Source organism: Haliaeetus leucocephalus, unplaced genomic scaffold, assembly GCF_000737465.1.
Source record: "Haliaeetus leucocephalus isolate CR32 unplaced genomic scaffold, Haliaeetus_leucocephalus-4.0 Scaffold351, whole genome shotgun sequence".
NCBI classification, from domain to species: Eukaryota; Metazoa; Chordata; class Aves; order Accipitriformes; family Accipitridae; genus Haliaeetus; species Haliaeetus leucocephalus.
In genome coordinates this window covers 3,934,397-3,961,726 of record NW_010972787.1, presented here as the reverse complement: position 1 = coordinate 3,961,726, position 27,330 = coordinate 3,934,397, and the positions used below count along the sequence as shown (strand labels likewise).

General features: G+C 42.1%; 1 protein-coding gene across 8 annotated transcripts in view; it reads left to right on the top strand.

Annotated features, from left to right (window-relative positions):
* ATP8A2 (ATPase, aminophospholipid transporter, class I, type 8A, member 2) overlaps window positions 1-27,330 on the top strand; it is a 310,653-nt gene that overhangs the window by 197,802 nt on the left and 85,521 nt on the right. For 4 of the 8 annotated variants that reach the window (XM_010572661.1, XM_010572660.1, XM_010572664.1 and 1 more), the window contains 4 exons: window positions 1,187-1,248; window positions 1,591-1,647; window positions 5,951-6,058; window positions 23,288-23,353. In XM_010572661.1, the coding sequence (XP_010570963.1) occupies window positions 1,187-1,248; window positions 1,591-1,647; window positions 5,951-6,058; window positions 23,288-23,353 (293 nt within the window). Of the gene's footprint in view, window positions 1-1,186; window positions 1,249-1,590; window positions 1,648-5,950; window positions 6,059-23,287; window positions 23,354-23,420; window positions 23,485-27,330 lie in introns of those variants that run through there. The other 4 variants (XR_774672.1, XM_010572662.1, XM_010572665.1 and 1 more) reach the window with 2 other exon arrangements.

Here is a 27,330-nt window from a genome sequence, read left to right as displayed (position 1 = left end):
AAGCAGCAACTTCTGGAGAACATTCACAAACTGTCAGTTCTTTGGAGACAACCACATCCAGCCATTGTAGAAGAAAAACATAACAAGTAGCTTGGGGTAACTGCACTGACTAAATATATAGTCCTTTTGCCCATAAGCTGAGCAGTCTTCACCACAGAGGTCAGCGTGTCAGGGACTCTTCTCTGTAGACTTAATAATTACTGATCCTGGAGGCCTACGTTACTGGAACGTAGTTAACTAAGTAGATGACCCTAGTTTAAGAATGTCAGATCCAGTTTTGCAAATAAATCTGGCAAAATGGTACCCTTGTAGTAGAAGCACTGTGCTAGGCAGTATGTGTTTAGGAACAGGTCCAAGGTTTTATCTTAAGCCTTTTTCATCCCTGCTGTTTGTGTATTTCTCTAGCAGTTGTCTTAAAACCTGTGAAAACAGCACTACTTATCATGCTTGAGTAATGCTTGAAAGCTCCTGTGAGTACAAGTTCATTTGGCATTAGTGTGGCTGTCGAATGTGCTTTCATGGTGTTCCGCTTTTATTCAACAAGGACTAAGAAAGACTAAACAGACATTTGAAGTATTGCCACGGTTGGCACTTTCAAACGGTAGATTAACATGTACTTACCCTTGCGCACGCTTGACTAGGGCAAGGGTGCGTAGACTGAATGCTGCTCAGGTACAGAATTAACCTCCAGTAAGGTATTTTAGATGTTACACGTGTCCTTTAGAGATGGAACCTTTGCGGCTTTTCTTATTTCGGCTCTATTTCACCACAAATCAGCTGGTATTTTACAGGCTTTTTCTTCACAGGCACAGCAAATAATGGGATTTGTTAAAGGTGTCAATAAGTAGTACAGAACAGATGGTGACAGAACAAGTGACGCTGACATACCTCAGCTCTTACGGGCAAAATACGCGTTAGGGTCTGGCAAACACTTCCCATTTTGCTAGAATGGCTTCTGGCAACCAGGACTATGGATATATGCTCTATCCAAGCATCGTGTCTCAGTCCTGGCTTACGACAACTTTTGCATTACCATTATCTCACAGCTTCTAAAAGTGCTCTTAAATGTTCTAAAAGGCAAGGTTGGGACCAGTTATTTTCTCCTGAAAATCTCCTTGTTATTTCTTCTAGTCTGTTAATAAACTGATAACAAATGTGATAATTTCTCTTTTTTTTTTCCTTTCAGATGCAGTATTCACAAATGGCCAGGGAATTGACTATTTATTTGTTGGAAACATAGTTTATACTGTAAGTTTGTGTATCCTAGCAATTTTTGAGTGGTAGAATTTCTTTACAGTTTTTTTATCCCATCAGAAAATGATGTAAACCAGAAGAAAGTGTACAAGTAAAATAAAATCAAACTTATGCTGTCTGCATGATTTCCCTCCTTCTTTTTTCATTTCTTTTTTTTTCCAGACGTGCACCAACAGTATCTTCTGCTCTGTCCTTCCCCCATCCCACACTGCCAAGGTCCTGGGTTGGTACCTAAGTGGTAGTAACTTTTTAGGTGTAAAGGGGAGATCAGGCAATGAACACCTTTGAATTTGAGAGCGTTAGTACTGAAGGTGTCTCTTTCTTCTTTCCTTGCAGTATGTTGTAGTCACTGTTTGTCTGAAAGCTGGCTTAGAAACAACTGCGTGGACTAGAGTAAGTACTTTCCAGTATATCTTATTTTATTAGAACACGTTCCTCCTCAGTGACTATTAATACAGAAAAGAAGTACTAAAAATCATTTGAGGCTTTAGTGTTTTAATTGGATCTATCTTGTCAGCATAAGTCGCAAAGCTCTGTAAGTAATGGATGTGAGAGGAGAATGAACTCGTAGATCCCATGATATCTGTGATGAAAAAGGGCAACCTGTCAGAAGTAGGAAGAGAACACTAGAAGTATATTGCCAACATACCTATTTAAAATTGAGTAAATTTTGCATGAAATCAACATACTACTGTAATTGCTTAAGGAAATAGATCAAGAACATCATCTTTGTACTCTGTAGCCCCTTTAAAAATCAATGCAATAAGGAACGAAAGGTGTCTGCGCATAGATAAACAACTGGGCTTTGAAAATGTCTTGGAAGCTAGTAAAAAGCACTGGTGACTTCACATTGGATGAGATTTTTTTTGTTTGGAAGCTTAGTGTAATAAGGGTGTTAGTCAAATGGTTATGTTGATTCCTAGATTGAGACATTTACTTGCAGTGAGAGCGAGCTCTGTTACTGACAGGTGTCAGAATCCAGCAGGGCAGTGACCTCTGAAGAATATGGAGGGTAGGAAGGTTCCTGTGTTGATCAACCTTTGACACCTTTCTCCCCTTCTTTCCCCCAGCTCCTCTGAAACACTAATCTTTTGATTTTGATGGAGTCCCTGTTTCTCCCCACCTGTGAGATGCCTTATGGGAATCTAGTTTTCATGACATACTAAGACGCTGCCCTCAAGACAAAGCTGTTTTGAGGACTCTCATATTCTTAGTTTAGCAGTTTCTTTGAGGGGCTGGGCTTAAATCTCCTAACCTCATTGCTTCTGTTAGTTGTGAAATGTTTTCTTTCATTCCTCCCAGAGGAATTGTTAAGATTAATGAGCTGATGTCTGTTCTGAATTTTAAAGATGAAATACTATCTGTATAGGTTATTTAATTATTAGGGAGATGCTAATATTCTCTGCCTCATTCTCTCATCTGAAGATAAAATCTGTTCTTTTTTTGCTGTTGCTTATGCATAAGTTCTATGTTGCGTACCAACATTTTAAAATGCAAAAATACTTAAATTAATCCCTCATGCACGAGAAGAGGATGTATCCAAGTCTGCACTGGAGGCATGTGAGCCAGTTTAGATCCTGTTATGTTGTGAATTATTTGATGGTTCCTCCTCTCTCCCCTTCCCTGGGTAATTGGTGTCTTTTCAGTCACTTGGGAATAATTATGATCCCCTATTATCTAAATTTTATTTTGAAAGATACCATAACGTTTAGTAGATCTCAGTTTTCTTTAACACTGGCATTTTATGGAGAAATTATTGTTATGCATAAAAAAGTCATTGTGTTTAGAATCAGCGTTTTTCTATATACATTTCTAATTCCTGTCCCATTGCTTGGACCAGTGACTCTCATTATCTTGGAATCTGATGTTGATTACAGTTATTGTTTCAGCTGTGAGTGAATCAACACACAGAGAATCTTTAGGTTACTTGAAGAGTATTAAATGTACAACATTGAGTTAAGCCTCTTCTCCATCATCAAGTGGCTTGGTTACATGCAATTTGTTCTTGAGAGTGAGAGGGATGCTGCCACTTGGGAGAACATGATGGGTTTAGCTGAAAGCTTTAAATAAATAATGCAGATTCGAAGTGGCTGGGAGCCTGGTATATCCAGTCGGCAGTGTGGAAAGAAAGGCTTCCGTAAAAGTGGTAACGTGCTGCATAACGAAATCCGCATGTTGGAGCTGTGTGAAGCAGCTTCATGTTATGTGTTACCTATCTGGAACACCGCACTAGGCTTTTTCCCAAATACTTACAGCTTTCTTCACTGCTTTACCATGCTATATGAACTATTTCAGGTAAATAGGATGCAGAGGATAGCCTTAGCATGTCTAGTTTTTATGTGAGAGCCTTGATTTCTTTTTTCTGACTCTCATTCATTTAACACATCTGATGGACTCACTTCTGCTTTGTACATGAATTCTCCAGGGGTAAATGACAGAGATCAGTGGAGAATCAACAGTGCAAAGGTTGGTGGGGTGAGAGTATAAGGAACATTTTCAAGCAGGGCAAGAAGGGCTCTTCCTGAAAGCAGAAGCTCTTTTAAAGGTAGAGAAGCAGTTCAGGCAGGTACAAGCCTGAGATGAAGACTTGATTGGGACAACCACGAGAGAAGATAAAGACAGCATTAAATGAGCAAAGTCTTTGCTGAGCTGGAAAGGGCAAGGTGAAAAGCTGCAAAACTCAAACTGTCCTACCAGCAGACAGGGAAGAAAATCAGGAGGGAGACAAAAAAACCAATGTCATTTCAATAGCATAAATACACCTCTTAAAAAAAATAAGACTGTGTCTTGGACTGGTTTCCCTGCTTGCTTTTATCATTGCTGGTTTTAATCATAAAGTCTGTAGGAGCTTGCAACTTGGAAGCATCAGTCCAAGCTATCCAGAGCCTTCTGTCGACTTGTTTGGAAGGAAGGCTGTGTGGCTCAAGAGAAGGTGTCAGTCATGTCCTTTGGGAAAGCGGTGCTGGTGCTGTTCTGCCTTTACATGGGGCTGGCTTTTCTTAAAGATGAGTTCTTGCAGCAACCTTGCAGTACTTGTGTTTTGGGGAGCTGAGCACTACAGTTGCTCACTGTGGCAAGGCTTTATTTTAGTCAGAATCTTGACATGAATTGTCCTTAGTTTTCAGAAAAGCAAGTAGACTGAAAGGGTAAAATATCCCCCTTGTTCCAAGTGTTAACACCACCCCCCCCCCCCAAAAAAAAAAACCAAACCAAAAACAAAAAACCAAACAAACCAATAAAAAACCAAAACACCAAAACCTTCCAGTCTCTTAGTTTTTATTCACATTAAAACTGAATCTTAAAATGTGGGGGTTTTAAAATAAAGCAGTTCTGGTCAGATCTCCAGTTGAAAACAAATCTTCCTGCCCACTGTACTGCTCATTAGCCTAGCAACTTTTAGGGTTGAACAAAATTCCAGCTTTCTGAGAGTGCCTAGAAGAGTGTTCTTTCCATCGCTTCTGATGTTTTGCCATATGAATGCTTCTACTGTAAGGCAGCTTCCAGTTTCTCCCAGCTATCTGCCAGTCTGCACTGCACTGGTGCTGCAGACTCTGTGCTTGTTTGCTTTTACTGCCTGTGCTGGAGAAAGCTCTCCTTTCTGAGGATGCTCAGTGCTTCCAGAGGAGGAGCAACTTTATCCTCCTTCCAGAAGTTTGTGTCTATCTCGCAGCGGGCAGAACTGCAATACTCAGACACTTTGTTTCTTAGACATACTGTTCAAAAAGTCAACAAGTACAGTCATCAGATAGAAAGTATAAAGCTGAGAACTAAACACACACACTGGGTCCACCACAGCAACCAGTGTGTGAATTCATTCCCATGTTCCTATACCCATATGTAATTAGCAATTAAGATTTATGCAGGTACTTCACTGAATTGGAGCCAAAGTCATCAGCCATGGGAGTCGTTGGCATCCACAAAAGCTGGAGCCAATAATGAGCTCAGTTGCTTGTTACAACTGAAATTACTGATTCCATCCACTGCAGTGTAAAAGTAGAACAGCTTAAATCATCCTGAACAGCAAAATAGTTTGGGTACGTAGGAAAAATCACTTTAATGCAACTGAAATGAAGTCTGTTCTGGACATGCTCTTGGCCACTTTAATACTACTTTTGTTTACTCTTAGTGAGTCTACAGATTAAAGAAGCAGTAAAGATATATACTGCATCGCATCACTTAGGACACCTTTAAAACAAAAAAAGCAAAGGTGACTAGTAGATGTTGATTGTGGTAGTGCATTACGCAGCACTGAGTCTTCCTCTGTGAAAGGTCAGCGAGTGGTGCACATGGCTTGATTGCATGCCCTCTGCCATGAGGGATTGGTCCGTGTGAACTTTAACCTGAGCCTTTGAAAATTTCTACCTTTTGATGTTTGTGTTGAACCTGGCATGTGCACAACAGGAAGCAGGCACTAGGTGAGAGAAATCAGAGTACCAAGGAAAATCTGATGAGATTTTGGAGCCCCAAGAAAGACAGATTGGCTGAGAGGACCATATGTCTACCCTGTAGTGAGGCAAAAATTAAAGAGGAGAGCTGGTTTATACTGTTGAAACAACCTGTGCTACTGGTGTAAAACCAAGTGCGGTAGACAGGCCTGAGAGAGACCGACGGAGACCTGAACAGAGAAATACCTATGGGTTAGGTGGATGGAGAAGTGCCCTGTGTTGACTCTCCTTCTTTCCCTTCTCCTCGACAGTTCAGTCACCTGGCCGTCTGGGGAAGCATGCTGCTCTGGCTGGTGTTCTTCGGTGTCTACTCAGCCATCTGGCCCACGTTTCCCATCGCACCAGACATGCTGGGGCAGGTCAGTATGAACGTTCAGCTGCGCGGTGAGCTGCTCAGTGCAGCGCCGCGCTGTCGCCAGCACTGCTTCTTGCTACTTCCTGAACACTCACACAATGCTTGGAAAAGAACTGCACTTTAGTAAGAGTGCTTGTACTTAATTTTAACCTTTTTTTAATCTCTGCATTCGTTTAGCTTAATCTCCTCATTAGAAGAGCCTTTTTTCTCACCAAAAGTGGTATCATATGTGATTATATGCACTGTGGATACTATATAACAGTGCTTAGTTCACTTGGATAGCAGTGAGACTGGCTCTTTCATTAGTGCTTTCCTAGTAAGACTTTGTGTGTTTGACAAAATGCTATGTAGAAATTTAGTTTATTTGTTTTGAGGTTTTGGTTTTTTCTCATGGATTCTTTCTCTTCCATATATTTTGCTTTCATACTCCTCCTTTTTTTCCTGCGTTCATTTAAAATAAACCAGAATTTACTTGAGAATAAGATGAGATGGTCAGAAACAGAAGGGAAGCTGATATGTTACTGGTCCCTTCATAATACTAGAGGAATTTTGGATTTGTTCCTTCAGTGTCAGCTGAGTTCCAGGTGGTGAAATTTTCCCTTCGGTGTCATTATTTCAACCCATGGTGAGAAGATTGAGTCATGAGCCTGTCAAAATCACTCAAGAGCCTTGTGTGTATTTAAAATAGGGGTTTACCATGAACAATGAAGGACTTAATAAACGTATGTTAAAAAGTTATTCTGTAGAAGTGGAACTGCTGTCAAAATGACCAGAAAAAAGGTATTTTGTAGTAAGTTTAGAGTTTTCCTTAATGCAAAGGTGCTGTTTATGGTACAGGAAGAAGCAAAGCAAACTAATTTTAACAAAGAATCTAAGCATATTTAACTCATGTCACCCTTGTGTACTAGAAAATAATAGTTAGAAAAGCTAAGTGTTGGCAAGCCAGTTAGAGGTTTTCGAGGTTACTCTCATGTTTGTACTCAACAAGAGCAGTCGGGCATGATTTTTTACTGTTCTGGCCCAATACATATTTTATTATCTTGTGCTAGAACAGTGGGGATAAGGGAGGCTATGGTAGATTTTCATGGACAGCTTTTTACAGCAGAGAGTGACAACTGACAGGCTGGGATCAGCAAGTAAGTGATAGACAAAGCCTCGGTCCTCTGATAGTATTTCATGGTGATGTTTGTGTGTTTCACAGCACATACAGCATCAGTAGCTCTAATTCACATTTTCACATATGGAGCAGAAATTTGACGAGTATCATGCAGAGCCATGAACTACTTGTTCTCAACAGCACACTTGTAGTGCTGCCATTAACATGTCAGCCTTCTAAAACACAAACAATAAGGTGAGCTGTTCCTTCATACAAGAAGGGTTAGGCTATCAGCTTTAGCTTGGTGTTGCTTTTTTTTTTTAAAGTAGCTCCCATTATTTTTTAATTGCAACTGCAACAAAATTCGTATTGTGTTGGTCATCAACATTTGCTCCAACATAAACCACAGGTCTCGGAACAAAAGCTTCATTTTAATAAGGTTTTGGTTTTACTTGAATATGTTTTTAGATAGTGTTTCTATTTAAACTTTGGTTTTATGCTCTGGTTTTCTGACATTATGACTTGAGAAGTGGTACTAATATCTTGTTGAGATGAAAATAATCTCATGTAGGTTTTTTTTGGTGGAGAACACATTTCTTCGATTGTCTGGTCCAGTACTTGTGGAGCTGTGTCCCTGGGTCAGTAATCATCAAAGATGTTAAGGATTGTTCATTATTCTAGAAAGACACTTTATGAATACAAGCAGTCAGAAACAATCTGTTGTGTGGCTTTCAGTGTGTGTGTTGGGGGGATCAGTACTATTCTATCACTGTTTCCTTGTCTTTTTGAGAAAAGGAGCAGCAGCTGGAGGAGAGTGGATTTGGGGTTTTTTTTATCCTTTTTTTAAAATCAAGGAAAGCTCCCAAGGTAAAGGCAAGTTGCTTACCACTTGCATTAACTTATACAAAGTCTGTTGAGTAATCAGTTGCTGTCATAAAACCACCACATGGTGAAATGAGCTGGGATCGTGTTAGGCCGTGTTCAGTAAAATGAATTGCCTTGCTGCTTCCCAGACTTAAGTTATTCCTTTACTCCTGCTATCTTTTCTGCATTTGCAAGTAATCAAGGTATCTTAAAAGCTTTGTTTTGGTTTTGAATCTCGATAGTGTGTTTATCTTCAAATAAACTGAACTCGAGAATATTTTAGATCCTCATACTATGCAAATCCAGTAGCACTTGAAGGGAGCTGTTTTTCACTGTAGTGCTCACCTAGCATCTGTGCCAGCCGGGACTTTATGCCATCAGTAGAAGGCATAGGAGGTGCAAAACATTTTATTCCATCCATTCATCAAATGTCAGCATGGAGCCTTGCAGACTTTTAAGTATGTGAAAAGATGCTTTGTTTCTGCTGGGATTTATTAAACCATTTTCACTAAGTATTTCCTTCTCTTGCCCATTATATCTTGAGCATTCTCACAGGGAAAATAATACCATTTTTTTTCCTCCTTGAGGGCAAAGGGAAGCAACTTAGTTAATCTCTGCTGTCAAAGAGTCAACATATTTCTTCTGTTTCTACTACAGTATTCATAATAGAATACATGTAACATAAGAAGACAAAGCTGTGATAAAAGTCTCAGTAGGCCTTAACAGAAGTTTTCCAATAGTATGACATCTGGTACTTTGGAAATAAACTCTCTGGCTGTTTTGGGGGGACCTTTTCAGACACACAAATAGTATTTTCCTTTAATAGTATCAGAAGCAATAATGTGAGACCAAGGAATGTACCAAAGGAAGCCCTCTGGTAGCTCTCTTGGCTTTCCTGAATATTTGTATGGTTTTTTAAGAGAAGTTCTTTTTGTATTTGCAGAGAACAGTGACAGTGAGCAAAGTCAGTGCCTATTTTTTTGTCTTGCCGTAGGAGCCAGGATACTTGAATGGGAGCTGACTTCGGATGAGCACTCCCAGAGGGCAGTATTTTGTACAATATGTAAATCCTTACCCACCTTCCAGTAGTTATGACTTCTTGCCACAGATTGTTGGAAACAAGTGGATGCCTATGTTTTTAAAAAGTGCTAACCACTTTGATACTCATTAAGAGGTGGTACAGAAATGTGCTGCACTAAGGATGTGAGTGCCTTTCAAATTATCTTTTTCCAGAACTTTTGGGTCTTGTGGCTTGTAACCCGGTGGTATTTTGTTGATCAGCACATTAGCAATTCTTAGTTAGTAATTCTGCTCTCATGCAGTCTTGGGTATTCTGTTTGCCTGGCGGATCAGGATTTCATGCCCCGAAGAGAACAGTGAGCAATATTATTTGTGCTCATTTCTTGCATATGTCATACAGGTGTTGAGTGAAATGCTGCTCATATTCTTTTCTCGTATGGATTTCTTCATAGGAATTGTAGCATACTTTAGGTTTATGGGAATAATATTATATGGTATGGATCAAAGTCTGTGTACAGGAATTCCCATCCATGCATGTACCTAGATACCTGTACCTGAAAGCATTTGTATGTATACAAGATGTTATATATGTGTATGAATGTGATCACGCTTTGAGTCTTGATCCAGACATTTATACAACAGATATCTTACCTCCCCATCCAAAGCTAAAATACTGTATTTTTAGTGTTTTAAGGGAGAGTGGGGGTGGCAGGGAAGGGATGTTCCTGTCAGGCCTCTGAAGCATCTGTTATTGGTTGTGGATGAAGAAGGAACTACTACTGAGCTGTCACTTCCCCCCCCCCCAATGTAAGTGTTGTGTTTCGTCTCTGCCTCATTAGTTGTTGTTACCATTAAGGAAATGTCTTTAGAAAGGTCAGTATCGGTCTCATTCTTCCAGCCTGGAGGAGAGTGGGTAAAAGAGTTGGGGTTTTGAGAGGGTCATGTGTTGTGGTTAATCCGAAGTGCAGGTTAGTAATTTCTAGGTTTTTACGCTTTTGCTTTGTGCTGTATGTGGGCACATCTCAGAACTGGGGTTTAAGAATCATTTTGGGTTTGGAACCCATTAATTTGATCTCAGGATGGCATTAGGAAGCCCTTTCTCATCTGAGGCCTCCAGCTTCCTCACGGCTGGAGGTTTTGAAGTTGGAGCTGCTGCACTTTCCAGTTAATTTTGTTCAACTGCAGTTGAGAGAAGCTTCATCAAAATCACAATCCAGTTAATCATTGTACCACCAACTCTGCTTCTGCTTAGTGGAAACAGCTACGTGTAAGAGCTGCTTTCATAGCTGTAGTGGCAGGCGTGCTTTTTGTTTCCTTGTGCTGCCCGCATACTTGACAGAAGATACTTATTTTCTTCCAGCTAAACTGTCAAATTCTTGCTAGGTTATTTGTCTACTTACATACAGACTTTAAGGAAGCTGTGCATCAGCTTTGCCTGGATTAGGGGTGCTTTTTTAAAAGATCCCAGTAATCGAGATCTCTGATCCCATGTAATGTGACAATAGCAAGACTTATTCATATTAATGGTTTGTCAAGAAAACATCTAACCCTCTTTTAGCAAAGCTTCCCATTCTTCTGTATGTGCATGCCATTAGCAAGACAGTTTTACATTAGCTTTTGCAGTACATCATTAGTTTTTGAGGGCGGGAGGTGATCTAGAGGGTCTGATGGACTCTGGTTGCATGGCCAGTTTTGTAGCTGGCCTTCAGTCTGAAGGTCTCTTAAATTTTGCTGATTCAGTTCTTGCCAAAGCACGTGAGAAAACTTCATTGTTTGGAAGACTTGGAAACAACACAAAACAAAACCAGAAAATCCTGGAGGCAAGATAATAATCATTATTGCACCGTAATAAACAGGTTTCACGTTACTGCTCTTTCAAATCCACGCTGAAACACTGTCAGCTTAATGTACATTTTTGTGTTTTCCAGAATGTTTTTGCCTTTCTCTCTACATTTGAATCTTTTTCCAGAGATCTCAGTAGTTGTTCTTTCTGGCTTCTCATATTTCCGCAGTTTGGTGCTAGTTAGAAAATCGGCCATTCTGATTGTGGTTGGTTTGTCTGCAACCAGTTGCGTATTACATTGTGGTGTTAATGTTTTGGTCTGTGGAAATGCTTCATCCAGCTGTTAGGCAGAAATCAGAGTTTGCCTGCAGATTGATGTCCTTAATGCCTGCTGATCATGTTTGTTTTTATTATTATGCACAGCAGTCTCCATGGCACTTGATGTGGTTTTGGAACTTTTTCTGCAGTTTTGGACTAGGCTCTGAGCAGACAAATTAGAATAATGAAGCATGCATATATTTTTAAGCATCTGTTGAAGGAGTGGGTTTGTTGTTTTTATGAACCACACATGGCTTTCAGAACTGAATCTCTCACTTCTAGATCCCTGGCGTGGTGTTGTTCTTTGTCATACCCCAGAAAGATGAAAAAACTGAGATAGAGAAAAATAAATATTTTAACTCCTGAATACAAAACTAATAGATTAAACATGCTTATTTTCTGGAGGCTAACCCCCCAAAACATGCTACTTTACCGATTTGGCAGCTCTGCAGTAAACATATCCTAAATATTTCTAAAAGATGCCTCAGAATTATTTTTCCTTAGGAAGTATTTCATGAAGGTTTTAAAGCAGGACTGTATATGCAGCTGTGCCCAGCACTGTGCTGGCATTTCCTATATAGAGCCATATGAAAATAGGGTTAAGCCATGAGCGTAAAAACTTGTTCTGGTTTGGGAACCGGCAGTGCAGAGTGAGGCAGTCAGCTGGCCTTCAAACTTCTCTGAAGTTTTCATGTGCCCATCTTTGCTTCGGTCTTTATTCCTTCCCTGCAGAAGAGCTGTGGCTAATAGGCTAGTGTGTTAGATGGGGGAGCAACAGGAGAGTGAGTGGAGATAAATGGTTACCTGCAGGTTGTACAGATGGTGCATCGGGTGTCAGCTGGTTTTCCTTCAGTGTTGCAGTGTAACCTGGATGCCAGCCACACTGTCTGGCCAACGTCTGTTTGGAGATCATGTAGTCTTAAGTTGAAATGCTGCTCAGTAGCTTAAATAGAAATACAGTGCACACAAAGAACACTTACACTTCTGCGTAATTGGTAGATTATCCAGATTTATTGGTTTTGGAGTGGGGTATTGCGGTGTCCAGGAACAAGCTCCTTCACTCAGGATAAAGTTATCGTTCCATGGTAAAGGACTGTGCTTCAAAAATTGCATCTCTTTTCAATTTGGAGTCCAGGGTTGCTCAATGTTCTTCAAAATTTCCCCAAATCACTTTTTCATATATTTAAAAGTAGTGAAGCCTTGTTGCATGCTCATGGAAAGATGTTTGGAAGATACCCTATTCAGTATTTTTTTAATTAGAAACAGATGGCTTTTAAATATAGAAAAGCAGCTACTGTATTGTACCAGAGGCAGTGTGTACTAATACTCATGTCTACAAAAAAAAGTCTGTGTTTTGAGTCCTGTTGACGAGCAAGGACAAAGTAAGAATGTATGACTTGCCATACTGGATCAGAGCATTTCTGATGTAGGCTGTGTTCTGCATCAGAAATTTAAGGAGGAAAATCAAACAGCTGTACAGTGTGGGTTTGTCATGTCAAGGGTTTGTGTGCATCTCGATAAAAGAAAAAACTTTTTTTCTGTTGGATGGCATTACTGGAGAGTAGCCAAACAGTTTTTATGCCTCTTGTGAAGCACTTGGCCTCTGTGGCATCTTTTGCAGATCAACTTTGTAGGCTATCGGTGTGCTACGTGGGGGATGGGTAGGGTGGGCTGGAGGGCCATGCAAGAGGCTTCATAGCCAAGAGATTTGGGTCTGCCTCCGCACGCATTCACTATTCAGCACTCCTGGCTGTGGTTGTCATACGTGGGAACCAGCCACGTTTCCAGGCAGTGTGAAGGCATCAAGCAATATTCTGTTGCTGTGCGGAGTTTATTGCCTAAATGGTCTGGCATGGTGAGGATGGGCAGGAGAGAGAGGACATGAGAGTAGAGAGATCAATATGCTGTTTTTCCTATATTCTCTAGGACACAAAGAAGGGAAGGTGGTAGGGTAATTGTGTATGTAAGATCATTTTTAAAAGAGCATTTAAGCTCAGAGCAATGAAGCTCTGGCTCCTCTAGAAAATCAGAGCAGTAGATGGGATCTGTTCCAGAGGGCAGGAGGTGACTGTCGGTGAGGTTGGAATTAGTGGTTTTATAGCTTGTTTTTGTCACGCTGAAGTTGCTTTGTTTTCTGATGGATGCAGGAAAGCCCAGATAGCAGATATTTGGGGTTTGGTTGGGATGTTGTTTTTCCCTTCATTCCTTGGGGGTAGGAGGGTCATGTTGTGTTTTTATTCAAATTTACATATTATAAAGGGGCTTTGTTTTGTGGGGGATTTTTTTGTTTGTTTAGCTGAATTTGTGCTGCACACCACTGTTTCTTTCCTACACTGGTTGGATTACATTTTTGTAAGAGACAAGCATAACTATTTCATATGGGAAAATATTTCCAGATCAATGTGAAACATACCTTTATTCCCTTTCCTCCCTACAGTATGTGTTTCATGAGATCATTTTTTCCCAATTGTATTATGTCAACATGTGATCCAAAAAGCCCTGAGGAGTGGAAATGATCTCTCTTATATTGTTCTAAGGCAAACGTGGGTACACAGGCTTCAGTAGTGAGGCTGGAAGGAGCGCAGCCCTCCCCAGTACCCTGCTGGCTGCTGTGGGTCAGCCAGTGCAGTCTGTCTTCTACGGCTTTTCTGTTGACAACTGGCGGCAGCAATGGTATCTTGTGCTGCTTCTCTATTGGTGGACGTGGCCAACAAAAAGCAATTCTAATCTGAATGCTTTAAGTTTTGGGAGTGCCTTTGGGTGTCTGTGCAGGAAGTCAAACTGTACCATTTGGCTTGTAGAGCGTAATTTCTCATTTGGGCATGTGTATCACTTGAGCTGGTGTTTCTATACCAGTAACTTTGTCAGAAGGCATAGGAAGGAGACTGGGGAAAAGACTAACAGTGTTATAATAGTGGTGCTAAGCAAATACACAAACTTCCAGAGAGCTGTATTTTCTTTAGAGTAGTACGTGATTCAATAAGATTGATAGGAAACAAGGACAAAGAATAATACAGGCGTTGTATTGTTGTATAACCTGTATTGTTATGTTTCCATAACATAATGCCTAAAGTGTGAAGGAGCCAGCTAAACTCATGATTAGATGTGCCACCATTGGTGTCTGCATCGTAAAATGCAACAACGGCACCTCTCAGTAGCTTGATGTTGGGCAGCGAGTTTCTTCTACCACTAATTGCTGCAAAGCATCTTGCAGCGCTCCATCTTGCAGCTCTGGACATATCTCCCTTTTCCAGTATATGACTGAAGGCAATTTGATGCATACTATAGAGTCAGCAGGCCAATGCAGAGAAAGCTTGGACAGTAGCATTGTCACACAAAAAAGATAAGTAAGTATAAATATCTTTTCTCTGTAGCATGGAGTGCATTTTGGACGATGCTGGGGAAGGAGAAGGAAGGGTTCAGTACAGTGGCTGAACCGTAGAATAAATGTTAGAATTCACCCTAAATGGCTTTTTTTGTTTTCAATAAATCAGCCCAAATTCATGGTGTCAAACAGCATTTCTCATTTCTCTGAAGGTACTTATTACCTTGTTGAGCAACTGGGAATTGCCAGTTCATTTCAAGGAAATGAACCAGAACAATATTATATGCAAACTTATTTCCTTTATCCCGTTCTCTAAACTGATGGACTCATCTAGATTGCAATTGTGTGTTTGGAGTGTTTCTCATTTTCAGGTTTCTGGGAAGGAAGAGAATGAACACCTACCAGCTATCAGTTCCACCTGTGAGCTGCACCCAGTACTAAGCAAAGGAGATGCTGAGGGAGTGGAATTCTTAGTTGGAGAGAGGGCAAGGAATATAAAGGGTAGAATGAAGAAACATTGGCTTTCAAAGTTTCCACACTGTACTCAATTCATTGCTTGCCATTGCATGGGTGTGCAAAATGTGTGAGTGACTAGAAGAGAAGATAATGTGGTTAGCAGAGTGTAATTTTAGACTCTATAAAAAAATGACTATCACTTTTGCAAGGACTTCTTTTGTGCGGTATTTTGGAGTAAGCATCTGTTTCAGTAAACATCTGAAGGGTTTTATTTTGGTATTTCTTTTATTATCCTATGGTTCCTGTATCTATGAAAGCTGTTGCTTGCAGTGTTTTATCCAACAGTGTATGTACATACGCTAGAACAGCCAATGTTTGGCATTTCATTTTGACATTTGAAGAAATATTCTTGTTACGGGTTTCTGAGAGAATTTCTGAGAGAGATGTACCAAAAAGGGATATTTTTAGGCTATTTCTATTTCACAGAAGCATGAAAAGCAGGCACTTGAAGCTTTGCTTCAACAGAAGCTGTGTTCAGGGAAGATCTTTCCAAATTCAAGTGAAGTTTCTCCACTCTAACGATACAGAAGTCAGAGGATGCAACGGTGAATTTCTTTGATAGTGTTAGACAGTTGACTTTCACTGTGCTTTTATAAAATTGAATGCCAATATAAAAAGAAATTTTTAAAAATGGAGGAGGGAGAAGTGAGCACATGGAGTAACAACATAGGTATTTGGTGGGGAGCAACATAAAAAATAAGGCTCTGTCAAAAAGTTTTCCTAAGGCGCTTATAGAAAGCGCTGTTGTCATTTGGGGTTAGGCAAAATCTCATTGAGCTCATGGGTCTCACCACTACTGCTCATTCAGAATATATGTGAAGAGCAGTTGAACTCCTGAATCACTGGCATCTTCACACAGACCAAAAGATGTATGAAAGGCAGCTACAAAGTCCAAAATGTTTTCCAAGGACCCAGTAAACAGTTAGCGACAACTGTATTTGATTTCAGCTGTGCGTAAGGGATAAAATATGACTGAGGGGCATGGAATTTTATTGAAAAGTTGGAAATAGCCAGAGAGGGGACTGAGAGGGAGCTTTTAAGTGAACTTGGTGGCTGGCTTTAGAGCTAGGCCTATGAAGAGCAGCGTGTTCTGGTCTTTTGATGTTGGAAGTCAGAAAAATAAGTGTTTATCATGCTTTTCCTGTGCAAGCAAGTAAAATTGTTTTAAAGCCATAAGTCTGCATCAGTTTCTAATCAAAGTGGCCTGCAAAGACTCAAATTTAGCCAAGTGCTGGCTGTCACAGGCAAGACAAAGTAAATGGCAACCTATAGTGGATCTGGATACTGGGGTTTATTTCAGAACCAGAGAGATTAGCACTCTTACCCTACGTGTTCTCATTTGGTTTTTCCTACCACAGCATTATGTTCCCTATGTCTCGACTTCCTTTCCCTGCAGGGAGGTCACTGCTGGCCTGGGAAAGCTGGGCAGAGAGTTGGGTTGGTTCCTGCTGTGCCACTGCTGTCAATGTTGACCATCCACAAGTGTTACTGGTCAAGGTCGCTGCCCATTCCCCAGCATTTATCTCTATGCATGTCCCTGTTCTTTGGGATCTTCTGTCACTTCCAGGATCTTTCCTGCAGCCAGCATCTTCACCACTTTCTTTCCAGACCCTCTTCCCCCATTTTTTCCAAGACAATCACTTCTTTTCATGGACCCTTCTTTTCGGCATGGAACCCCAAGCCCCTGGTTTTCCTTATCTATATGCAGAAGCACAGCACATGATCAGCCTTGTAATTGCGGGTGGTGTCTCGTATCTCTCTATTAGGCAGAGGATTCAGGACATGCCACTTCTGTTCAGTCCAAATGTTACCAAAATTTACAACCAGCCTGTGCCAGTTGCAGCTAGAGCAGGCTTCTGCTCGGGAGTCCAAAATTTCAGTTTTGGACATTCAAAGATGCACAGCTACTTTCTGCAATGGGGTGTCAAGCAGTTTTGTATGTATTGGTTTCTGATGTTGTATATGCAGAAGAGAATTGATACATGCCTCAAAATCAGTCTTAAACTCTCCAGCAGGAGTAAGCTTTTCAGGAGAGGCTCAACCTGGGATGATGCTTTGAACTTTTCCCATCCCAGAGTGCCTGCCTGCTCTGTGAGTGTGGTGAGTATCTATGTCTCTCTCAGTCAGTCCTACTGATTTTACTGGAACTACTTGAAGAGTTTCTATTTGTGTAGGGGTTGCAAACTCAGGCCCATAGAATTTGTTGTGGTTTTAACCAGAAGTCCTGGAATATATTGATTTCTCGTTGCAATATTCTTAAGGATCTTGTCAGTCTTCTTTAGGGAAAGGAAAATCTTTATGAATCAGCCTAACTGGATAGATACAGTGTTGTGGGAACTTCACAAGAGAATACTCTTCCCAGAAAGCTAAACTGCTGTGTGCCAAGCAATCTTGGTTTTAATTGCGGATCTAGGGGTTTGAAGTGTTGCTGAAATCATAGAACCGTTTAGGTTGGAAAAGACTTTTAAGATCATCGAGTCCACTAACCTAACACTGCCAAGTCCACTACTAAACCATGTCCCTAAGCACCACTGCATGTCTTTTAAATACCTCCAGGGATGGTGACTCCACCACTTCCCTGGGGGGCCTGTTCCAATGCTTAATAACCCTTTCAGTAAAGAAATTTTTCCTAATATCCAACCTAAACCTTCCCTGCCACAACTTGAGGCCATTTTCTCTTGTCCTATCTCCAGCCACCTGACAGAAGAGACCAGCACCCACCTCACTACACTCTCCTTTCAGGTGGTTGTAGAGAGCGATAAGGTCTCCCCTCAGCCTCCTCTTCTCCAGGCTGAGCAACCCCAGTTCCCTCAGCCACTCCTCATAAGACTTGTGCTCCAGGCCCCTCACCAAATTGGTTGCCCTTCCCTGGACACGCTCCAGCACCTCCATGTCTTTCCTGCAGTGAGGCCCCCAAAACTGAACACAGGACTCGAGGTGCGCCCTCACCAGCGCCAAGTAAAGGGGAACAACCACCTCCCTGCTCCTGCTGGCCACACTATCTCTGATACAGGCCAGGATGCCGTTGGCCTTCTTGGCCACCTGGGCACACTGCTGGCTCATATCCAGCCGGCTGTCGACCAACACCCCCAGGTCCTTTTCTGCTGGGCAGCTTTCCAGCCACTCTTCCCCAAGCCTGCAGCGCTGCATGGGGTTGTTGTGACCCAAGTGCAGGACCTGGAGCTTGGCCTTGTTGAACCTCACACAGTTGGCCTCAGCCCATCAATCCAGCCTGTCCAGATCCCTCTGTAGAGCCTTCCTACCCTTGAGCGGATCAACACTCGTGCCCAGCTTGGTGTCATCTGCAAACTTACCGAGGGAGCACTCGATCCCCTTGTCCTGATCGTTGATAAAGATATTAAACAGAACTGGCCCCAGTACCGAGCCCTGGGGAACACCACTCGTGACCGGCCGCCAACTGGATTTAACTCCATTCACAACCACTCTTTGGGCCCAGCCATCCAGCCTTTTTTTCACCCAGCAAAGAGTACACCCATCCAAGCCATGACCAGCCAGTTTCTCCAGGAGAATGCTGTGGGAAATCATGTCAAAGGCTTTACTAAAGTCCAGGTAGACAACATCCACAGCCTTTCCCTCATCCATGAAGCGGGTCACCTTGTCATAGAAGGAGATCAGGTTAGTCAAGCAGGACCTGCCTTTCATAAACCCACGCTGACTGGGCCTGATCACCTGGTTGTCCTGTACGTGCCGTGTGATGGCACTCAGGATGATCTGCTCCATAACCTTCCCCATCACTGAGGTCAGACTGACAGGCCTGTAGTTCCCTAGATCCTCCTTCTGGCCCTTCCTGTAGATGGGCGTCACATTTGATAACTTCCAGTCAACTGGACCCTCCCCAGTTAGCCAGGACTGCCGCTAAATGATGGAAAGTGGCTTGGTGAGCACGTCCACCGCTCCCTCAGTACCCTTGGGTGGATCCCATCTGGCCCCATAGACTTGTGTGTGTCTAAGCGGTGTAGCAGGTCACTACCTGTTTCCCCTTGGATTATGGGGGTTTCATTCTGCTCCCCATCCCTGTCCTCCAGCTCAGGGGGCTGGGTACCCAGAGAACAACTGGTCTTACTATTAAAGAGTGAGGCAAAGGCAGCATTAAGTACCTCAGTCTTTTCCTCATCCTTTGTCACTAGGTTTCCCTCTGCATCCAATAAAGGATGGAGATTCTCCTTAGCTCTTCTTTTGTAACTAATGTATTTATAGAAACATTTTTTTGTTGTCTCTTATGGCAGTTGCCCGATTAAGCTCTAGCTGGGCTTTGGCCCTTCTAATTTTCTCCCTGTATAACCTCACGACATCCTTGTAGTCCTCCTGAGTTGCCTGCCCCTTCTTCCAAAGGTCATAAACTCTCTTTTTTTCTCAGTTCCAGCCAAAGCTCTCTGTTCAGCCAGGCCGGTGGTCTTCCCTGCCGGCTCATCTCTTGGCACGTGGGGATGGTCTGCTCCTGCGCCTTTAAGATTTCCTTCTTGAAGAATGTCCAGCCTTCCTGGACTCCTTTGCCCTTCAGGACTGCCTCCCAAGGGGCTCTGTCAACCAGTCTCCTAAACAGGCCAAAGTCTGCCCTCCAGCAGTCCAAGGTGGCAGTTCTGCTGACTTCTCTGAGAATCAAAAACTTTATCATTTCATGATCGCTGTGCCCAAGATGGCCTCCAATCATCACATTACCCACAAGTCCTTCTCCGTTCACAAACACCAGGTCCAGTGGGCTGCCTTCCCTAGTTGGCCCACTCGCCACCTGTGTCAGAAAGTTATGTTCCACACACTCCAGGAACGTCCTAGACGGTTTCCTCTCTGCTGTATTGTATTTCTAGAAGACATCTGGTAAGTTGAAGTCCCCCACGAGAACAAGGGCTAGCAATTGCGAGACTTCTCCCAGCTGCTTGCAGAATATTTCGTCTGTTTCTTCATTCTGGTTGGGTGGTCTATAACAGACTCCCACCATGGTATCTGCCTTGTTGGCCTTCCCCCTGATTCTTACCCATAAACACTCAACCCTATCGTCACCATCACTAAGCTCTAGACCATGAAAACACTCCCTAACATACAGGGCTACCCCATCACCTCTCCTTCCTTGCCTGTCCCTTCTGAAGAGTTTATAGCCATCCATTCTAGCACTCCAGTTGTGCAAGTCATCCCACCATGTTTCTGTGGTAGCAACTATGTCATAGTTTTCCTGCTGCACAATGGTTTCCAGCTCTTGTTTGTTGCCCATGCTGTGTGCATAAGAGTAGATGCACTTCAGTTAGGCTATTGATCCCACCACCTTTTTGGGGGGAGAAGCCCTAATCCCTACGTGACCATTGTCAGGTGCTTCTGTGGTTTCTAACACATCCATAACCCTTGTGTCTTTGCTGCCGCGTGGATCTCCATCCCCTACCTCTACTGAGATGGCAGACTGAAGGATCTCACTAGCACACGGTCCCTCAAACATTGGCGTGCTGCCCTCAGGCTTATCTCTAGCGAGCCTGGTTTTATCCCTTCCCCCTTCAAATCTAGTTTAAAGCTCTTTCAATGAGCCCTGCTAACTCCTGTGCAAAGATCCTTTTCCCCCTTTGGGACAGGTGTACCCCATCTGTTGTCAGCAATGTTCTTGTCCATGATGCTGGTGAAGTGCTGATGTAGCAAATGTATTTATCGTTAAAGGTTTTAGCTCCTTTTCTCCCACGCTCTTCTAGTAGAAGTATATGGCTTTTGTTCTAAGTCTTTCAAGCCTCATAATATACACAGTGTGTGAGACACACACACACCGTATGGGGTGATAATAGAGGGGAGAATGGGCTTTGTTAGTCACATGGGTGTGAGTATTTGGAGAAATATTTTAGTGCTCTATTTCTGACATAACATGTGGGAAACACTGCATTGGTCTGGTTAGTGGCATAACAGGAGCTTCCTGTATGTGATGTGTCTGTACAGCACCCACAGGGCTTGTTAGTGTTCAACCCCTTATGCTGTGGATGCAGAATTTCAGATTTCTGAGGGCAGAAATGGGCTGGAGACCTGTGTAGAAAAGATCTACTAAATATAGCGTATGAATGTTAACGTCTGTAGATATGTTGTAGCATCAGCTGTTCTCATCTGTTGCATCAGAGCTCTTGCCAAGGTTGGGTCTTTTGTAAGTGATTAAACTGTGCAAGCTTGTTGCTAAACTGACAAACTTGGATTGAACAGAGCAAATAAGTTCAAGTTAATCTTCTGGATACTCATTAAGGGGATCCTAGGCTTTCCATAAGTAGGCTGTAAGCAGATATGTACAAGTTTATCAGCTCAAATGCATCTGCAATTACTTTTTACACCAGAATCACTCTAGATACTGCTTTAAGACAGACTACAAGAGTGGTTTTGTGAGAGAAAGAAATGTCAAGAGGGGCAAAGAGAAACAAGAGCTGTGGAGGACATTGCCTGAGTTAAATTATGCTCATTAATTCAATTTGAGGCAGGAATGTGTGTAAATAAACCCTGGCAGCTGCAGCAGCTCTCATTTCTGCAGGGCTTTGGCAGGAATGCAGGGGCCAGTGGACATGAAATCCTGGCGCTCTTTTGAGAAATTGCAGGCAGACAGCTCTGCAGCCAGGAGAAAGAACAATCCAAGATTTACTGAAAAGACGTAATCACTTTAAGCAGACCTGAGTGTGGAGTTTCAGACATGCAGATTTGGAGGTAAAATTAGTGCAGACAAAAACTAAGTCATTAAAAAACCATGGGGCTTACCTAATTCTCTTGGGTAAATGGCATTATTCATGTTCCAAATGTCCAGCCTCAAAATGGAGCATGAGAATTGTAGCTGTATTATTCAGTGTCTTCAGAGTAACTTGAGTCTGGGTTTTCACAAGCAATTGTCTATAGGTAGCGTAACCATTTGTGCTGTGTACTGAAAGTCTAGTTATACTGGCCACATGAAGTAAAGTGGTTTGTGTCCTGAGGAGTTTAGTCTTTGGTCCTCTTCCTGATACTGGATCCCCACGAGTGCCTGTAAGAGCATTCCCATCACTTCACGTGGTCCCAGAATTTGCCTTCCCTGCCCCCCACCTTCCCAGATATTCAGAGGACAGATATCTTAATGGGTGCTGCAGAGCTGAGGGTGGGAGAGGGGCAGTTCTGCAACAGTTAACAAGTGATGGATGGATTCTCAGATCAGTGGATTTTTCAGTTGGGGGGGGGGTTAGCAGTAGCAGTTGCTATTTGTTTGAAACCGATTTGAATATGAGCTTGGTATATCCATGTTATATAAAAAATAAAGAAAAACAAAGTGAACAGTCCCTGACCAAAGAAGAATCCTTGGTTTTGCTGGCTTTAACCTAGAATTTTAAACAACAACATCACCTAGAGCTAAACCGGTTTGAATTTTAAAGGCAGACAGATGAACACTTTAATAACAGTGTTTGATGTAACTATTAATTGATTATATTTTACAAAATACTTGAAATCTAGTAGTTACTTCTGCGACATGAAAAAGCAAGGGTTTTTTTCCTCAAATGAAAACCAACTTCAGCATAGGTCTTGTTTTTATCTCAATTCCATTGTCTTCAAATACTTGCATATCTGAAAATGTCTTAAAAGTGTGCTGGCAAGGGAGCCTGTATGAAAATGAGGTCTAGTGAGGTCAAAACCATAGAGCAAAAGCTGCAAATGGAAGAACTTGACATTAGCAGTGATAATAATGGATGTTCATTGGGTTTCAAAGTAGCCTCTTAGCTTTGCACATTAGAAAAGCCTACAAAGGTGCATATGTATTTACTTGTAACTTTTCAAATGTAACAGAGTTTGTCAATTGCACTTAAAATTTCAAAGTAGGTTTCCTAAACAGCATTTTGAAATATGTATGCGCTCCGACTTTACCACTGTCTTTTTCTGTTAGATGTAGTACAGGCACCTATGCATGGCTGATGATAAACCAGGAGATACTCGGGGAGTTTCAGAAACAAGCAGATTAGTTGTTCAAATTCTGAACTGGCTGCTATTTTGTTAAATAGCTGCGTCTCAGTAGCAGAAGCAGAGCTGCATTAAAGACATTGGCCGACATATTGTAAGTTTTTCTTACTGTTCTGCGAGAGAATACGTGAACAGACCAGAGATTTTGTCTGTCAACACTCCAAATTCAGTGGCACGTTTGGAAATGTAGGTCATAAAAACAGGGAACTGGGAAAAGGCAGCCCAGCAGTCAAGCAAGGATAGACCCAGTCACGCATAACACTGGCATTATTTTTGTTGAAAGTGGCATAAGAACAACAGCATGCAGAAGTTTACTGGTCCTTCAGACAATTTAATTACAAGCTTGTCATAAATTTGTTTCTTTTAGCATGGAACGTGTGTCTGCCTGAGCAGTGGTGGTCAAAACTCAGGGCAAACTGCTGAGACTTTCCTAGTATGTTATCTTATGCCCCCCCTTTTAAGTTATTGTTTACATCCAGTGTTGGTTTTGCCCCTTTCAGCCTAGCTCACCCTCGACACTACTAGCTTCAAACATCACCTAATGTGAGATGTAGCAATAGAAGAGCAACAAGATCTCCTCACACCTGCTGTCTTTCAATAGCTGCCTCTGGGTCAGTAGCCTCTGGCTGGCTTTGCTGTTCTTGGGAAACTTGAATTTTAATTATTTGCTCCTGTCAAGAGCAGCATAAGGAACACTCTTCAGTCTTGGTACAGTGAGTCTGAACACATGTGTGCAAGTCCCCTGGAAGTCTCTGCTTGCTTTTAGCTTTGGCTGGAATAAAATCAGTTGTGATTTGTATTCTGCCTCTTGCGGACTTCCCTTGTTGATACACAGAGGGGCATCCAGTGTTTACAATCTGCACGCAGCACACCCTCACTGGCGTGGTTGCTTCCCTCCAGCTTCTCTACCCATTGCTGCCCAGATGGGTACAGCCAGCACTGGTGTATATCCCCGCAGAGGTGCACTTGGGTGCAGCCGCATTCGTTCCAACTCGCAATGGTTGCTGCCTCCACCATGTGCTTTTGGTGTGTGCCCGGAGGCATGCACCGCTTCAGAACTTAATTTCTACTAATGTAGCTGCATCTTTTTGCAGATGAGATTTTCTGATTATTTCTCATATGTCTTGGATTCCCACCGTTTCCTCTCAGGTTGCTCAGAGACAGCTGAGGAGCAGCTTTTGCAGCTTCAGGTTTGACTCCTTTTCTCTTCAGCTGGCTCCTTGCAGGGCCCCCGGCACCTCTGCAATTAACCACCTCGAGGAAGAGCCCGTCCAGTGACGGCTGCTCCCTTGCCCCAGACTGTGCATTGCATATTCCAGTAGGGCTTCAAAAGAGCAGAAAGGACTTGAGGGAGAAATTTTGTGAGCGGTCCAGCAGTCACAGCAGGGGATTGAAGGGCATTTTCCGAAGTGCCTTCAATTAATGAGCGTCGCTGTGGCTGAAGACCTACTGGAGCCCAGGTACAGCTTTGCCAGCGCTGCAGGGAAGGCCCTGAAGAGTCATTTCAGCGAGTTCTTTGCTTTATGTTTGATTCCATCCATTTTCCTTTTGCTTCCGAAGGGACTCAGCTAGGACAGGAGTCGCAGTCTGAAAGGGAATTTATCACAGCAGAATACATTACTGAGTTAGAGCCCTTTCTCCCTGCTCAGCTACTGCTGGCTATTTGTGTAATCTGTTAAACAGTTTGGAAAGTTTTAAATGTCTGTGCCAGAACTCAACTATGAAGCATAAAAAGCAGCTAGTGCTGTCTTAAGCTGAGAAATCAATTTGATAGCCTACGATGTGGCTGCATTGCTGTGCTGTGGTCATCACATTGACTTGCAGAGCCCTTCTTTGCCACACCTGCACTCTGCAGCTAGGATTTAGCATTCCAAAGCCCAGTCAACCTCCTACATTCTGCCTGTTTGGGGGATTTTTATTTATTAAATGAGACATCCAAAGAGATTTCCTCTGCATTTTTTTTTTTTTGCAAATGTGGAACTTCTTCCTTCCAATTTATACTGGCCAGCATCTCAAATTAAGTGTGGGGTTTTTTTTTTTTTTTTATTAAGCCTTGAGCCAGTGATGGGTTTGAAATCTGTCTTAAGGTCATAAAGCAAGAAGCTGAATTTTATAGCACTGGAGAAGGAAGAGATTCCCAGAATCTTATCTTACGCATGGGCCGATATATGCTTTCTACCGCATAGTGAGATATACTGTTTAAAACACTTGATAGGGATGTTTTTAATCAAATTAATTCCATTAAGAATAGTTTTCATATCTACGAGGGAAGGTGGATGCTTTTATTGTTGGAGCCTGAGGCTGGAAGGCTGAGAGGATGGGAATGTTAGTATGTTAAAGTAATTATTGCTGTGATTTTATAGACTAGTAGGTTGTGACCTTTCTCTGCTTCTCACTGGAAAGCTGGGCATTTCCCCCTCTGTGGTAATCTAAATCTCCTATTGTTGAATTCTTACGGTGAAAAGATCCCAAATGGCCGTCAGCTTTCCCGTAGAATTTTGCTATGGGCTTGAGCCACGTCCCTGTAAGGCTCGGGTGGGTTTTAATGTGACTTTAATTCTGCCATCATATGTCTGCTTTACAATATGACTGCTACTATAATTGCATATTTGCCTTCAAACAATAGCTTGCAGGGCTGTATAATTTCTTTCATGACATGGGTACGTGTGTCATGTTTGGTGGTGCTACTTACTGTGCTGTGTGCAAGATGATATATCCCTTGATATCTTTTATGCGGGGGAAAAATACAGTAACTATTCATACACACCAAATATGCCAAACTGAATACTAGAACATAGGATAATTGTGGAAATGTGGTAATTTTAAGACCATCTAAATCAGCTTTCTAGCCCACTGCATCATCCCCTGAAGTCAAAGAAATGATGCAGTACAGAGCTGCCATCTAAATTATTAAAACGCGTTCCTTGGAGAAGAGATATGTTCATATATGAAGTGTAACCCAAAGATTTATTGGATTTTCTGATAGTGGGAACTGAGTAAATAGACAAGAATAGCAGGGCGGGGGGGGATTACAAGGGGCTGTATACCAATGATCGGGTGGTTAAAGAGAAACCCTTGTGATGAATAACATTTCTATTTAAGAAGTATGTATGAAACCTTTTAATGACAGTATTGAAATACTGTACTTCAGGTGTATAATACTCTTCCTGTAGGGGAACTTAACCAGTGCTAGTTCAAGGTGATTTTTTTTTTTCTTTCCTGGCTGTGCCATTTCCCAGCCTTGAACTACTTGAACTGCTGCTTCAATTCCCAGTTATTTTCCCATCCATCTGTTGTCTACCCATTTGTCAGCGTTGATTTCCATGTATTCCCTTCCACTTTATGCAAGATCTTTAAGTGAAGGAGAAATCAAGATCTGATGTAGTCACTCTATCTTCTTTTCTGTCATCAGCAGCATTCAGGATTGTTTTCTTCTGTTTTTTCCAGCAGTCCTGCCCCCCCCCCCAAAAACACATCACACTTGCTGTGTCTCAAACTCTTTTGCATCCATTCTGTTTCTTTTATTCAGTAAGCTATTGGTTTCCTCTGATGTCTAGCAAATCACATTGTTTTTCCTACCTACCTCACTAAATACTCCCCCACATAGTTGTGGGGGGGGTTCCTGTTTTTTCTTTAATAACTGTAGCGTCGATAACCCCTTGTGCAGTTTCCACTTCTCTTCAACCAGGACTGTCTTCAGTCCAGTTCTGCTATCTCCTTATCACAGACTGGCACCTTCTTGAGTAATTCTCAAGCCACTGGCTTTTTTTGTCTCTGTTGTTTGACAATGCTGGTATCATCTTCCTTGTAGAAGCCACTTCTACCTAAGTGGGTAGAAACTACCATGTTAGTGTTGTGCTATCTCAGTTCATATGGGAAAGAAAACTGATCATACACAGCAAGTTGTAGTTATCTTTTAATTATACAAGACATTGCTTGAGAGAAAGCAAAGTAGGTCCTGACCACAGTGTCCCAGCAGAATGGTGACAGAGTAACGGACAGAGCAGAAGTCTGCAAACAACTATTGAGTCTTTTTAAACAGTAGTGGTGTTTTGTTCTGTAGAAAGCACGTGGCAGATACTACTGTGATACAGGGAACTAGTTGTATTAGTAGACCATGGTAACAGGTACCCTGCAGCATCATGCTAACATTTTCCAGTTACACGCTCTGATTCAGGAGAAGCAGTGCAATGGATTTTAAAATATTATTTCTCTGTACTTAACTTCAAAAAAAAATACATGCTAGGCAGTTCTTCATGCAAATGCATGGTTGACAAGTACTTAGAAGTAGCGTTCAAAATAGATGTGCAACTGTGACATCTTACTAATAGGCTTCACCCGTATTTTGGTATAAAGATGTGTGTGTGAAACTTTGTCAAGGGGAGAAGTACATCAGAAGGGTTAAAAATC